Source organism: Salvelinus sp. IW2-2015, linkage group LG4q.1:29, assembly GCF_002910315.2.
Source record: "Salvelinus sp. IW2-2015 linkage group LG4q.1:29, ASM291031v2, whole genome shotgun sequence".
Taxonomy (NCBI): domain Eukaryota; kingdom Metazoa; phylum Chordata; class Actinopteri; order Salmoniformes; family Salmonidae; genus Salvelinus; species Salvelinus sp. IW2-2015.
This window is the reverse complement of record NC_036842.1, coordinates 38,958,957-38,974,726: the sequence shown is the minus strand read 5'-3', so window position 1 is coordinate 38,974,726 and position 15,770 is coordinate 38,958,957. Positions and strand designations below refer to the sequence as shown.

General features: G+C 41.7%; 1 protein-coding gene across 1 annotated transcript in view; it reads left to right on the top strand.

Moving 5' to 3' along the window:
- Positions 1-15,537, top strand: part of LOC111960926 (astrotactin-2-like) — a 361,731-nt gene extending 346,194 nt beyond the window's left edge. Inside the window, exon 21 of the mRNA XM_070442905.1 lies at positions 14,167-15,537. Within this exon, the coding sequence (XP_070299006.1) occupies positions 14,167-14,404 (238 nt within the window). The 3' untranslated portion in view covers positions 14,405-15,537. The remainder of the gene's footprint in view (positions 1-14,166) is intronic.
- The last annotated feature ends 233 nt before the right edge of the window (positions 15,538-15,770 follow it).

Genomic DNA, 15,770 nt, shown 5'->3' with positions numbered 1-15,770 from the left:
AACAAACACTTGGGTCAACATTTGGGTGTATTTTTTTGCCAATCTGTCATTGAGTAATGGAGTCGGTGCAAAGCCTTAAACTGAATAAGTCCATGCCTTATGCAAAATGATGATGTGTGGATACGCACAATACTTTGTTGCCATATATCATTGAGTAGCTCGCCACCTACAGTGGGGCAAAAAAGTATTTAGTCAGCCACCAATTGTGCAAGTTCTCCCACTTAAAAAGATGAGAGAGGCCTGTAATCTTCATCATAGGTACCATTCAAATATGACAGACAAAATGAGAAAATAAAAATCCAGAAAATCACATTGTAGGATTTTTTATAAATTTATTTGCCAAATGATGGTGGAAAATAAGTATTTGGTCACCTACAAACAAGCAAGATTTCTGGCTCTCACAGACCTGTAACTTCTTCTTTAAGAGGCTCCTCTGTCCTCCACTCGTTACCTGTATTAATGGCACCTGTTTGAACTTGTTATCAGTATAAAAGACACCTGTCCACAACCTGTCACGTCCTGACCATAGTGCTTATGTGTTTTGCTTGTTTTAGTGTTGGTCAGGACGTGAGCTGGGTGGGCATTCTATGTTGTGTGTCTCGTTTGTCTGTTTCTGTGTTCGCCTAATATGCTTCTCAATCAGAGGCAGCTGTCAATCGTTGTCCCTGATTGGGAATTCATATATAGGTGGCTTGTTTTGTGTTGGGATTTTGTGGGTGGTTGTTTCCTGTCTCTGTGTTTTGTCTGCACCAGAAAGGACTGTATCGGTAAGCCACGTTTGTTATTTTGTAGTTTTGTAAGTGTTCACATTTTCGTCTGTCATTAAGTATGTTGAACACGGAATACGCTGCGTCTTGGTCCGATCCCTGTTACACTCTCTCTTCTCGTGAAGAGAGGGAAGGCTGCCGTTACACAACCTCAAACAGTCACACTCCAAACTCCACTATGGCCAAGACCAAAGAGCTGTCAAAGGACACCAGAAACAAAATTGTAGACCTGCACCAGGCTGGGAAGACTGAATCTGCAATAGGTAAGCAGCTTGGTTTTGAAGAAATCAACTGTGGGAGCAATTATTAGGAAATGGAAGATAATCTCCCTCGATCTGGGGCTCCACGCAAGATCTCACCCCGTTGGGTCAAAATGATCACAAGAACGGTGGGCAAAAATCCCAGAACCACACGGGGGGACCTAGTGAATGACCTGCAGAGAGCTGGGACCAAAGTAACAAAGCCTACCATCAGTAACACACTACGCCGCCAGGGACTCAAATCCTGCAGTGCCAGACGTGTCCCCCTGCTTAAGCCAGTACATGTCCAGCCCGTCTGAAGTTTGCTAGAGAGCATTTGGATGATCCAGAAGAAGATTGGGAGAATGTCATATGGTCAGATGAAACCAAAATAGAACTTTTTGGTACTACACTTATTCCAAATGAAGTTGGAAATGTAGCTGTCCAGTTGTTTGAACATTGACTTTGGCAGAAAAATGGGGATCATTTGGAATAAGTACAAAAACCTAGGTAGTACAGTCATCTTAACAGAATTAATGCGACCTGTTAATGAAATGGGATGAGACGACCACCTTATGAAATCCTGCTTAGTGCACTCCAGGAGTGTTTTGAATTTATGTTTAAACAGAGCCTTAAATGAGCCCCAAATAAGTAAAGACCTGATGCTCCACCTTAAATGGGAAATTGGCAAACCCAATTCCTTCTGCTAACTGATTAATGGGGAGGAGCACACTTTTTGTTAGGTTTAACTTATAACCAGAGAATGTCCCAAAACCTTGTAGCATGTCCAAGAGATAGGGTATATACTCCACAGGGTTAGAGATGTATAAAAGAAGATCGTCTGCATATAAGGACACCTTGCGAGTTATGTTGCCCTCAATATTCCCATAATCCTCTCCTCTGCCCGCAGGGCGATAGAAAGAGGCTCAATAGCCATATCAAATAGGAAAGGGGATAAACAGCAACTCTGCCTGGCCCCCCTGTGGAGAGGGAAGTAGCTGGAGGTAACATTGTTGGTGCGAACAGACGCCACTGGGGATGAGTACAATATCTTAATTCAGGAAAGGAATGACGGGCCAAACCCAAATCTCTCTAGTACTCTCTCTAGTACTGATATTCCCACTCAACCCAGTCGAAAGCATTTTCAGCATCAAGAGAGATGACAAACTCTGTCTGTAGAGTTGAGTGGGCAGAATAAAGAACATTAAATAGCCGGCACATATTATAGAAAAATTGCCTACCTGCGATAAATCCGGTTTCCACACAGTAGAGTGAGACACGTCAGCGGTGCAGTTGATCTGTAAAAAGACATCAATGTGAGTCGATATGTATTTTTTAAAGGCACTACAGGATAGTAGTAGTGGGTCAAGTCGCCACGCGCGTTGTGACACAGTGCTGTCCGGAAAGCGGATATCTAGCTGGACAGGTCTGAGATAATGATAATGTGATATTGACTATTAGTTACAAAAGGAATAATTATATTTCTCCAGCAGGAAAAAGTCAATCCTAGAGTATGAGTGGTGGACTGGAGAAAAAAGGAGTACTGTTTAGCAGTGGGATTGCTCCTCCATGGATCAGACAAATTATAGGATTCTAGAATGAGCTGATCACTGCGACTGATTTAGAAATTACATTGTTGGGCTTCGGGTCTGGATCTGTCTAGACATGGATGCAATACACAATTGAAATCTCTTCCCAATATCAAATGATGAGAGTTAAGGTCGGGAAGTTTTGCGATGAGTTCAGAGATAAATTGAGCGTCATCCCAATTAGGACCATAGAGGTTAGCCAGAATAACGTGTGTGCTAAACAATTTCCCCATCACTACATCAATACAGTTGAAGTCGGAAGTTTACATACACCTTAGCCAAATACATTTAAACTCCGTTTTTCACAATTCCTGACATTTAATCCTTGTAAAAATGACCTGTTTTAGGTCAGTTAGGATCACCACTTCATTTTAAGAATGTGAAATGTCAGAATAATAGTAGAGAGAATGATTTATTTCAGCTTGTATTTCTTTCATTATATTCCCAGTGGGTCAGAAGTTTACATACACTCAATTAGTATTTGTAGCATTGCCTTTAAATTGTTTAACTTGGGTCAAACGTTTCAGGTAGCCTTCCACAAGCTTCCCACAATAAGTTGGGTGAATTTTGGCCCATTCCTCCTGACAGAACTGGTGTAACTGAGTCAGGTTTGTAGGCCTCCTTGCCCACAAATGTTCGATAGGATTGAGGTCAGGGCTTTGTGATGGCCACTCCAATACCTTGACTTTGTTGTCCTTAAGCCATTTTGCCACAACTTTGGAAGTATGCTTGGGGTCATTGTCCATTTGYAAGACCCATTTGCGACCAAGCTTAACTTCCTGACGGATGTCTTGAGATGTTGCTTCAATATATCCACATCCTTTTCCTACTCATGATGCCATCTATTTTGTGAAGTGCACCAGTCCCTCCTGCAGCAAAGCACCCCCACATCATGATGCTGCCACCTCCGTGCTTCACGGTTGGGATGGTGTTCTTCGGCTTGCAAGCCTCCCCCTTTTTCCTCCAAATATAACGACGGTCATTATGGCCAAACAGTTCTATTTTTGTTTCATCAGACCAGAGGACATTTCTCCAAAAAGTACGATCTTTGTCGTGCAGTTGCAAACCGTAGTCTGGATTTTTTCTGGCGGTTTTGGAGCAGTGGCTTCCTCCTTGCTGAGCGGCCTTTCAGGTTATGTCAATATAGGACTCGTTTTACTGTGCATATAGATACTTTTGTGCCTGTTTCCTCCAGCATCTTCACAAGGTCCTTTGTTGTTGTTCTGGGATTGATTTGCACTTTTCGCACCAAAGTACGTTCATCTCTAGGAGACAGAACGCGTCTCCTTCCTGAGCAGTATGATGGCTGCGTGGTCCCATGGTGTTTATACTTACATACTATTGTTTGTACAGATGAACGTGGTACCTTCAGGTGTTTGAAAATTGCTCCCAAGGATGAACTTTTCTGAGGTCTTGGCTGATTTCTTTTGATTTTCCCATGATGTCAAGCAAAGAGGCACTGATTTTGAAGGTAGGCCTTGAAATACATCCACAGGTACACCTCCAATTGATTCAAATGATGTCCATTAGCCTATCAGAAGCTTCTAAAGCTATGACATCCTTTTCTGGAATATTCCAAACTGTTTAAAGGCACAGTCAACTTAGTGTATGTAAACTTCTGACCCACTGGAATTGTGATATAGTGAATTATAAGTGAAATAATCTGTCTGTAAACAATTGTTGGGAAAATGACTTGCGTCATGCACAAAGTAGATGTCCTAACCGACTTGCCAAAACTATAGTGTGTTAACAAGAAATTTGTGGAGTGGTTGAAAACGCGTTTTAATGACTTCAACCTAAGGCTATGTAAACTTCTGACTTCAACTGTACATATATACACACATATACTCCAAAAACATGTAATTAAATAAGTAAATAGGAAAACAAACCCAGTAAAATTGAACATTTGTATAAATGTACTGTAACCCTCTGTTGAACATCCTAACAAGCCAGAACACTGAAAATTGACTGGCACTGAACACTGACATTCCTGTTGGTCCTTGGTCGCGTTAGCACGGCTAGTGCAGGGTCACAGTAGGAGCCCACAATGGCTAGTTAGTAATATGTCGCCTGTCCTCCTGTGGATGTAGGTGCACGACAGTGTATTCTTTGGCCTTGGTTCGATCTAAGAATGTCTTCTGCCCGCCGAAGGGAGTAGTGATCTTCAGTACAGCTGGGTAAAGAATGCCGAACTTGGTGTTCAGACAGCGGTGTAGGAGCCCCCTCACCTCGTTGAAGGCTGACCTCTTCTTCATGACTGTCGCCGTGTAGTCTGGGTAAATGTGAATATTCTGGCCATCGTGGGTGATGGGAGCTGCTCGCGCTGCCTTACGGAAGACATCCTCCTTCTCCTGAAGGTAGTGGAATTTAACTACTATGGGTCTGGGCAGCTCCCCATTCTTCAGTGCGGACTGTATGCTTCTGTACACATGGTCAAGGGTGGGGGTGTAATCGAGGCCTAGAATTTCCTGTAGCAGTTTAGCTATGGACAGAGTAGGCCGCAGTCCGCCTACGGTCTCGAGTCCCTCTCTCACGCCAAAAATGCGACCGTTCCCCCGGTGCTGTCTGTTCTCGAGGTCCTCAACCTTGGAAGTGAGTTTGACGACATCTGATGATAGCAGGGTGACTTGCTCTTCCAGTGTCACCACTTTGTCGGAGTAAATATTTGCGCCATCTTCCAGGCTATTCAGACAGGTGTCATGTCTCGCCAAGTCTTCATTAACAGAGTCTATCTTTATGTTGACCTCGGTGGTGAGAATAGCTATTTGTGTGGATAGGTCAGTGGATAATGACTCCACGTTAGCCAGCACAGTCTGTTCAGATTTAATGATAGCCACCATTACGATGGCTAGGCCGGGGGGGATCAGAGTCCGTGTCAGGTGAGCCCGAGGCTTCAGCAGAGGCCTGGTCCTTTGTGGCCCGTGGCCGTTGTTGCCTCGTCATTTTATGATTAAAAGGCCAAAAATGTATAGAAAAAAAGCCAGATTAGTAAATTGGGTTCGATTCCAAATTAAATGTTACAAAATTAACACTGTGGGGAGGTGTTGGTCAAGTATTAATAGTAAATTGTTCACCCTGGATCTGAGCACCGAGAAAACGTGTTTTCACATGTTGCTGCTCCCCAGTGCCCTCTTCTCCACTGTTTCTTCAACCATCTTCACAAAGGTGGATCACGCCTATAGACACACGTAGACATAGGCATACATGTGTTCATACGTGCACTCACACAAATATACGTGCACACACAAACACATGCAAACTCTTTCTTACAGACACGTATGCACACCCTCACACACACACACACACACACACACACGCACATATGCCTGTACAAACGCACACATACACTCTCTTTCTTTCACACACACATGCACACACACACACAAACACCCTGGTCAGCAGTAATTTTGGACAGCAAAATATTGGTTTAGGCTTTCACTGCAAATCCTGGCCCATAAAACCAATCATGACCAGGTTTCTTCCATTGGAGTACCATCTTATAAGGACATAAATCTCATAAAAGAATCCACACGGCGCGGCCATATATTTTCGTTTTCGTTTACTCAAGTTCATCAGATATTTTTATTTCCTCTCATTTACCTTCTTATTCATATTTTGTACCCAATTGGTGACTGGACACAAGTGCTAAGTCTACAAATTACAGCTTTGTTATTACAAGGGAGCCTAGGATGTAGCCAATGGTCTTGGACCCTAGCGAATGGAAGCGCTCCGGTGTTGGCAATTGACGAGTGTTGTGTTGAATAGGGAATGCACTCTTTGTGTATAGTGTGGAAAACTCATTCATAAAACCAACTTCTCTGGTTACCTGTAAAGGCCTGAAGCCCCCAGTAAACTCAGGAATGATTTCATAACCACGTCAGGAGAGTGTTGCTCTGATTCCCCTGTGCTACAACCACTAGACTCTTCACCCACAAAGAGCTGAAGAACTAGACTGAACCCAAGGTCTCCATTCAATCCAACCTGCACTGGGGTATTTACAGGTTGGTTTTCTACAAGTGTTTTCAAAGAGTTTGCAGTGGTTCCTGGAACCAAAGAGAAGCCAGTATTTTTTTGTAGATGAGACAGTGATTGATGTGAGATCTACGTAAGACTTATGGGATGTATTTACGACTGCATGTGTGTTCTCAGGAATGGGTATAATGTATTTGCTGGTCGTATCTGGCTCGCTATCCTCTAGATGAAAACAATAGGTAGATGGTAGCACTCAAGACCAGGCGTTATCTACTGGACTGTCTGGGGATCCAGGGTATCACCACGCTAATGGATTTCATGTCATACCAGGCATGTCTCCGAATGTTATTACACCATTACTAACACACAGACATGCACACACTCACACACACAAACGAACAAACATACGTGCAAACACACATGCATGCACACACAGTACACACACACGTTGTTTTACTATCCTTGTGGGGACCAAACAATTGATTCCCATTCAAAGTCCTATTTCTCTAACCCCTAACCCTTCATTTAACCCTAACCATAATCCTAACCTTAACCCTAACTCCTAACCCTAAACCTAAAATAGCCTTTTCACCCACTTCCCTTTGTTTTACTGTCCTTGAGGACTTTTGGTCCCCAAAAGGATAGATAGATAGATAGATAGATAGATAGATAGATAGATAGATAGATAGATAGATAGATAGATAGATAGATAGATAGATAGATAGATAGATAGATNGATAGATAGATAGATAGATAGATAGATAGATAGATAGATAGATAGATAGATAGATAGATAGATAGATAGATAGATAGATAGATAGATAGATAGATCGACGGACGGACGGACGGACGGACGGACGTAAACAATGTGTCATACCCATCTTGGGCTCTGTAATTGGTTGGCACTGTTATTAGGCAATCGTTGTCTCTCACTGCTGGTAATATGATTGTTTTGTAAAGGATCAGTATACTATTAGAAAGATTATATTTTAAAATTACTTTTTAATGTGTCCAAATCCATCAACACTGTTCTATGTATCTGTTGGTTTGATTGATAACTAGCATCAGTAACAGTTATTTAACTCTTACATAACAAAGCAATAGATGTCCCCAATGTCTTTTGAAGATTAGGACATTTGGGTTTTCCTGTCTTTGCATGCCTTCTGTACTGTCAGCAGAAGCCGAGTTGTGCAATCAGCCTTTTTTAAGTGTTTATTTGGGGAAGCGAATTGGTAAGGTCAGCTTTGACTATAAGGTTACATACTTGTTTCGAATTACAGACCCAATGCCAAACACCACTCTTACGCCAAGCCAAACACTACATTTGACAGTCAACTAACACTAACTAAACTTCCAAGTCCATTTCCTCCTCATTCTCATAAAGATTTCCTGCAGAGCCCTGCCTCGGTCTGCCCCCTGAAACAGACCACCCCCGACACAGCAGTTTTATGTGAATAGACACAGGGGACATTAGCATGATATGGAGATGGAGAAACACACAGTCTACAGGACGAAAAAAATAATATTTGGACAGAAACTTAAAAAAGAAAAAGGAAAAAAAATCCATGGCATGTGAGTCTGACCAGGTTAAGACTCCAGCGGTTCAATAGTTTTGTAATGATGGCAACATTGGGTCTAAAGTTTCAGGCCCCGTGTTTTGTTTTGTCCACCCCCATTGCCTGGAAGCCCTCTCCGGCAGCCATAAATAATATCATAAATGTGGAACAAGTTTGTCTTAAAGGAAGATTATGTTTTTTGTGATTGGGGTAGAGGAAGGTAGCCTTTGCGGGGACCGGGGGGGTGAGTAGGGAGCACATCGGAGTCCTGGAGAAGGCATTTGGATGACTGACAGTGTAGGGTTATTTACTGCCTGAAATTGGCAGGGCAAGGCCTTGTTGGGGTAATTTACGAGCCGGCTCTATCGGTGGTGCCTTTTTAAAAGGTAACAGTGTGGCCAAGTGAAATGTGAGCACTCAGTATTTACTCACTATGTCAGGAAACCTGGGAGACTGACGGAGCCACACTGAGACCCAGCCACCAACTGCTAGCATTGTCACAGTCAGCTCTCACAGTTGCACAACTGCACTTTTTTCTTTCTCTCACCATGCATGTACGGTACAGTGTGTGTTTATGTCATGCATTAGGTCGATTGTGCTTAATTTTATTGCAGGTTGTTTTTCTACTTCGGTCATGTTTCCATGTATCTTAATATTCAGTCATTTCTATTGAAGCAGCAGTTTTGCACACAGATTGTGTGTTTTATTCTCTTCGAACAGCGTTACTGGTGTATGTTACACAATTCTTTTTATTGGATGAAACAAATGGTTTTTATTCACAATCGGACGATCATCTAACACCATCCTGATAAGATAAATGAATACATCTGACATTAACCAGACAGAGCTGCCTGTCTGGTACTGTAACTTTAGGACTCTGGTACTGTAACTTTAGGACTCTGGTACTGTAACTTTAGGACTCTGGTACTGTAACTTTAGTACTCTGGTACTGTAACTTTAGGACTCTGGTACTGTAACTTTAGTACTCTGGTACTGTAACTTTAGGACTCTGGTACTGTAACTTTAGGACTTTTAGAGAATTGTGTGTTATGATCTCCAATGTGATCCTGTCTTGATGAATATATATACTCTTAACTCCCAGTCCTCAATTCACCCACTTGCACTTGAGACCCACTAGCTCATATGTTTGGTGTTATGTTGTTGTAGGCAGTGAAATTTGAAGAGAGAAAGAAGAAAAAAGGTTGCCCTTTTTTTTTTACACGTGAAAAGGTTGTCTGTGCTCCTAGCTTAACCAAAGACAGATGCTGAGGCTGAACAGACATCCACTTCTCAAAACAAATGGAACATGCCTCCTTAAAGCTCTCTCTTTCTGATATTTGTAATATTTGTGTCAACATTCAAGTCCTTACACACATACAGAAGAGGTTAATTTTCATTGTTGAGAATAAAGTATTTGAGAATGCAACTAGCTCTCACAGCCTCACGTTGAAAGTTCATGCAAACATTAGATTTCGGAGTGTCAAAGGTTAAGTTTAGGCATTAAGTCTGCATTTTTAAGTTTAGGGTTAAATTTAGGCATTAACTCAGAATGGTTAAGGTAAGGGTTAAGGTTTGGGATAGGCTTAAAACAGAAATATCAAAAACAACTTTATATCCCTTGATTCAAAATTGCAACCTTTGGAATCAGAGGCAGATGCTTACGCCCATCTGTCGTCCCAGGCCAGAATGCACTAGGAAAACCAAAAACTACTTGAAGGTAACAGCACTCACTGTTGCCCCTAGTGGTCGGTGTCCACATCATCTCCAGACGTCCTCAGAAATGGATAGACAACGAATACTGACTTGTATCACGGGTGACCTGGCTGCCCCTTCCACCATCACACACCTATTTCTCTGTGCATCTATTTCTCTGTCAGTTTTTTTAATATAATTTAGCCGTGATGGCGAGCGGGGATGCAGACCGTGATCAGTCTTCTGTTACATTTGATACAGCAGCGTGCAGAGCCAAGTCAATACATTGTATATAATTTCATCCCTCCTATAACCAAATAACCAAGAGCACAGGCCATTCTGATAGGCTTTGCAAGTTCGCTGTCACGTAGCAATGCTTCGTGACAGTCATGCTTGCAGCTTTAGAGCAAAGAAAACGGCTTGTGTCTTTCTCAAACGGTTAAAAACATATGACTCGTTACCGGAGCTACCTTTTTTTCTTCCTACACGATTTCGCTCACATTTGATATAATTTCACAAAACATGTTGGGGCCGTTTTAAACTAATACCAGGCCGCTAATTATTGTTTTGATAAACAACGTTGTTCAGTCATGTTACCTAGCTAGCTAACAACCTGGTAACTTGACAGTAGGTCTAGGCATATTTGATTGGCACAGGAAGAAAGGAGAAGGGTCTGCTACTCATGAGATGTGCTTCAAAGGTAGGATTCATGTAGGCCTAATGGAAGCCTAAACTATCAAAAATCTATCTATTTCCGGTACTCCTTACAGTCTGTTGGGTGCCTAACGTTTTTAAAGTTGGGAGCAGTGTGTTTGTGGGAGAGAGTGGTGTGATTAGGAGGGAGACACAGAGAGTGTGTGTGGGAGGGAGGGAGAGTGTGTGTCTGTGTTAAATGAAGAGTAAAGGTTTCATGTAGTGTTTTCCCCTTACTGCCACAATTACATGCAGATCATTAATGCATTTACAGTACCAGTCAAAAGTTTGGACACACCTCATTCAAGGGTTTTTCTTTTTTTCTACATTGTAGAATAATAGTGAAGACATCAAAACTATGAAATAACACATATGGAATCATGTAGTAACCAAAAAGGGGTTAAACAAATCAAAATATATTTTAGATTCTTCAAAGTAGCCACCTTTTGCCTTGATGACAGCATTGCACACTCTTGGCATTCTGTCAATCAGCTTCACCTGGAATGGTTTTCCAACAGTCTTGAAGGAGTTCCCACGTATGCTGAGCACTTACTGGCTACTTTTCCTTCACTATGCGGTCCAAATCATCCCAAACCATCTCAATTTGGTTGAGTTCGGGTGATTGTGGAGGCTAGGTCATCTGATGCAGCACTCCATCACTCTCCTTCTTGATCAAATAGCCCTTACATAGCTTGGAGGTGTGTTGGGTCATTGTCCTGTTGAAAAACAAATGATAGTCCCACTCAGCGCAAACCAGATGGGATGGTGTATTGCTGCAGAATGCTGTGGTAGCCATGCTGGTTAACCTCTCTAGGGGGTGTGGGACGCTACCGTCCCACCTGGCCAACATACGGTGAAATTGCAGAGCGCCTAATTCAAATTAAATTACTATCAACATTTAACTTTCATGAAATCACAAGTGTAATACATCAAAATAAAGCTTAACTTGTTGTTAATCCAGCCGCCGTGTCAGATTTCAAAAAGCTTTACGGCGAAAGCAAACCATGCGATTATCTGAGGACAGCGCTCAGCACACAAAATATTACATATAGTTACCAGCCAAGTAGATTAGTCACGAAAGTCAGAAATAGCAATAAAATGTATCACTTACCTTTGATGATCTTCATATGGTTGCACTCACAAGACTCCCAGTTACACAATAAATGTTTGTTTTGTTCGATAAAGTCCCTCTTTATATCCAAAAACCTCAATTTTGTTGGCGCGTTCTGTTCAGTGATCAAATGGCTCAAATGCGGTCACAACAGGCAGACAAAAATTCAAAATAGTACCGGTAAAGTTCGTAGAAACATGTCAAACGATGTTTATAATCAATCCTCAGGTTGTTTTTAGCCTAAATAATCGATAATATTTCAACCGGACAATAGCGTCATCAATATAAAAGAAAAACATTTCAGTTCTGTTATACTCACAGACATAATTTTAACAGTTTTAGAAACTTTGGAGTGTTTTCTATCAAAATATACTAATTATATGCATATCCTAGCTTCTGGGCCTGAGTAGCAGGCAGTTTACTTTGGGAATGCTTTTCATCCGGAGGGGAAAATAGTGCCCCCTACCCTAGTGAGGTTAAGTGTGCCTTGAATTCTAAATAAATCACAGACAGTGTCACCAGCAAAGCACCCCCACACCATCACACCTCCTCCTCCATGCTTCACGGTGGGGACCACACATGTTTTGCATTGAAGGTTTACAGTAGCCTCAGCAGCACTCTGTGTAGGTTAGCACCGTGGTGTAGCCGGAGGACAGCTAGCTTCTGTTCTCCTCTGGGTACATTAACTTCGATATAAAACTTAGGAGGCTTAGGAGACTTACACAGTAATTATGACAACTTCCGGAGGACGTCCTCCAACCTATCAGAGCTTTTGCGGCATGAACTGACATGTTGTCCACTCAATCAAAATATCAGAGAATTAATATAGTACTGAAAGCATAAGCTACAGCTAGCTAGCACTGCAGTGCATAAAATGTTGTGAGTAGTTGACTCAAAGAGAATAGTGGAACCGTTTTGAAAAATTGTATTATTCCAAAATTAAGGAGAAGCAAGAGGAGGAGAAAGAGAGAGATAGCTATATTTGGTTGTATTTTTTTTTACAAAACTTCCACTTAGCTAAGAATGAAGCTAGCTAGTTTAACCTACTCAAACACCCGGCTCAAGCAGAGCGAGATGCTATGTTATCTAGCTGGCTATGGCTATCCAACACTAACTCTTCCAAGTCATTCATTTATTGCCACCGGAGCCCACCAGTGTAACTGGTAAACTGCTTTCTAACAACACTGTACTGCATGATTGTAGCTAGTGGGTTTACTAACGTGTTAGTTCTAGTAGCTATGTTGACTATGCCGTGACAATGATATAGGCTGTGTGTAGCGGTTATAGAGGTTATGAATGGAAGGTTTGGCTTGGAAAGGTTTTTTCGCCTGGTTACAGACAGCTGATGTGAGGGGAGGAAAGCTCATAGATGCAAGGAGTTATACAACGAGCAAATTATCATGCTGTTTGTATGTGCCTGCTGTGAAAGTGAACTATGTTTGCGTGTGATCAGGTGTGTATTCATTCTGCCAATTCTGTTGAAAAATGTTTATTAAACGGATGGAAACCGAACAAAACGGGGATAAAAATACCTGAATGTGTCCAATAGAAATTCACATTTGCAAAGGACTCATGATTTCTCCCTAGATCAGCTAGATGCAGGCAAGAGTGTGCAAGGCAGTATTGAATGTCACCATGATTACTCAAAATTCTCTACGTTGTAAACTTTCATTCATATGCTAGGTTGTAGCAATCTCATGATGGGTACAGGGAACATGTGTGTATCAAGTAGTAGCCTAAACCTATCGATGTTACATTTGAGCTGGGTGAATGGAATATGAATGACAGTCATCCAATATGCTGTAAAATAATCATCCTCCCTCATCTTAAACGGCACCAACCGCCACTGGTATGCACGTGTGTCTCCTTACAGCAGTTTGTCTGCCTGTCCTGTACATTGACCTGGTCTCTAACATACCCCCCTCTGGCGAGGAACATGAGTAGGTTGCCAACACAGATCAGAGACAGACCTCTCTACTCTAGTCTGGAATTCTGCAAAAAGATACATAACACATGAATGAACCTGCTCGGTTTCTAGATTGCTGTTGAGCAAGGGGGCAAGGGTGTGGCATATTTATATACAATACTTCCGTTATTGGTCCATTTGCACAGATATTCTTGATTTATTGCCGTCACAGTACCCAACCTCACACACACACACACACACACACACACACACACACACACACACACACACACACACACACACACACACACACACACACACACACACACACACACACAATCACACACAATCACATCACAGGCTGGCAAAGCAGCGCCCCTGGAGCAATTAGGGCTAAAGTACCTTGCTCAAGGGCAGAATGGCAGTACATAGTATATAGGATGTTAAAGCCTCCAGTTGCCGGCCCTGATTCCACATTATTGGTAATTACTGGTAATGGCCATAGTTATTGTCCTGTTATTACCGATCTGTAAAGTGTACCAATATTTATATCACCATAAAAATGAATAAAGGAATGACAAAATGACAATGCTGCTGACGCTGACATTAAAACTAATCATGACTGTGTTTCTCTCCCCTAGGAAAGCCCACCTGATCCTGCGCAGAGTGGAGAGGATCAGCCGGTACTGCCGGGCCCTGCTCCACAGCGCCTACATCCAGAGCCGCACAGACACTATGGCCTACGTGTTCTGTCGCAGCGAGGAGGTTCGGCCCACCAGCAAAGTGTGGCATGGCTCCCTGCATGAGACCCGCACCACCTGCATGGAGAAACTAATCTCAGTACAGCGCAGCACATACGGCAACGCCAAGCTCCGATGAGACAAGCTGCCCGACGACACAATGACAGCCGCCTCCTCCTCGCTTTTGGTCTCTCCACTGACTGGTATTTTTCCAAACCAGGAGAGCCCTGAAACCTCAACCCCACTGGACATTGTTAGAACTACTGTCAAACACCCTCAACTCCTTTTTTGAAAAAAGTGCTAAGAACTGCTTGAAGAGGAAAGACGGTTTGGATGTACATGCCAGTGACTACTACTATCAATGAGAAGGAGCGATGTGAGCATGTAAATTATCATTCAACCCAGAGCAAATTGGTTGGCAAAAAAATATTGAATGTAATATTGCAGTTTCTCATGGTACTTCGACTGGAAGCGTACCAGGGAAACAAACAAACAAACAACTCCCTGTATGTCTCTCCTCTTGGCTGGAGAGATGGGAAAGAGAGCGTTTAGATTTGTATTATCATTTACATTTGATTTGATTCATTTGTAAAACTTAAACATATCACCACTACAATAATGTAGTCTTTTTAATGCAGACAACATAGTGTTTATAATAAAGGCTACAGAGAAATCCTGTGTGACGGATTGTGATGTCATCAGCTGTACCGTACGGTGTGTGAGTAACGCTTTGCAGCTAGAAAAGTCCTCAACCAGCAGTGTTTAATTTTTTGTTTGTTTGTTTATTGTTGTTTATCTCCTCAGATGTTGACAAAGGTGGAGAGCTCCTAAACCGCAGGGAAAATCCATATTTAAAAAATAGTCCATTAATATGGTCAACTGGTGAATATAGGTAAAGAAAAAAGAAAAAGAAAACATTTTCATAGGAAAATATTCCAAATGATTTCAAGATTTTATGCTAAATGTATGGATTGCAGAGTGATGGCAGGTGAATGCCAATGAATAATGAAACTCTATAAAGGAATCATGTTTAATCGTATGGATCTTGTAGGATCCCTTCCCTCAAGGAAACATTTACTTGACTTTCCATCTCTCAAGAGCCATGGACATAAAAATCCAACTCATATTTTTTTTTATTGATTATCATTTCACATTATATCAATTGTGATAGTAAATTATTATATTGTAAATATGAAATTGTAAATAACATATGTATTATTATGTGGCTTTAATTGTCTTTTTTCGAGAGAATGTGAAATATTAAATACTATATACCACAAGCATCTGCATTCTTTTGGACAAGAAGGAGAAAGTAGCTCTGTTTAACCAATTGATTCACATCTGCGGTATAGGCTATACCACACTCCATAGGTTGGAGAGAAATGTAAAGATTATGATGAACTCAAAACACCTGCATTGTCATATGGAATTATTGAAAAACAACAGCTGCAAATGAATGGGAACTTGTATGTAATGTCCCTCAGGATTACCTGTGAATACTTTCC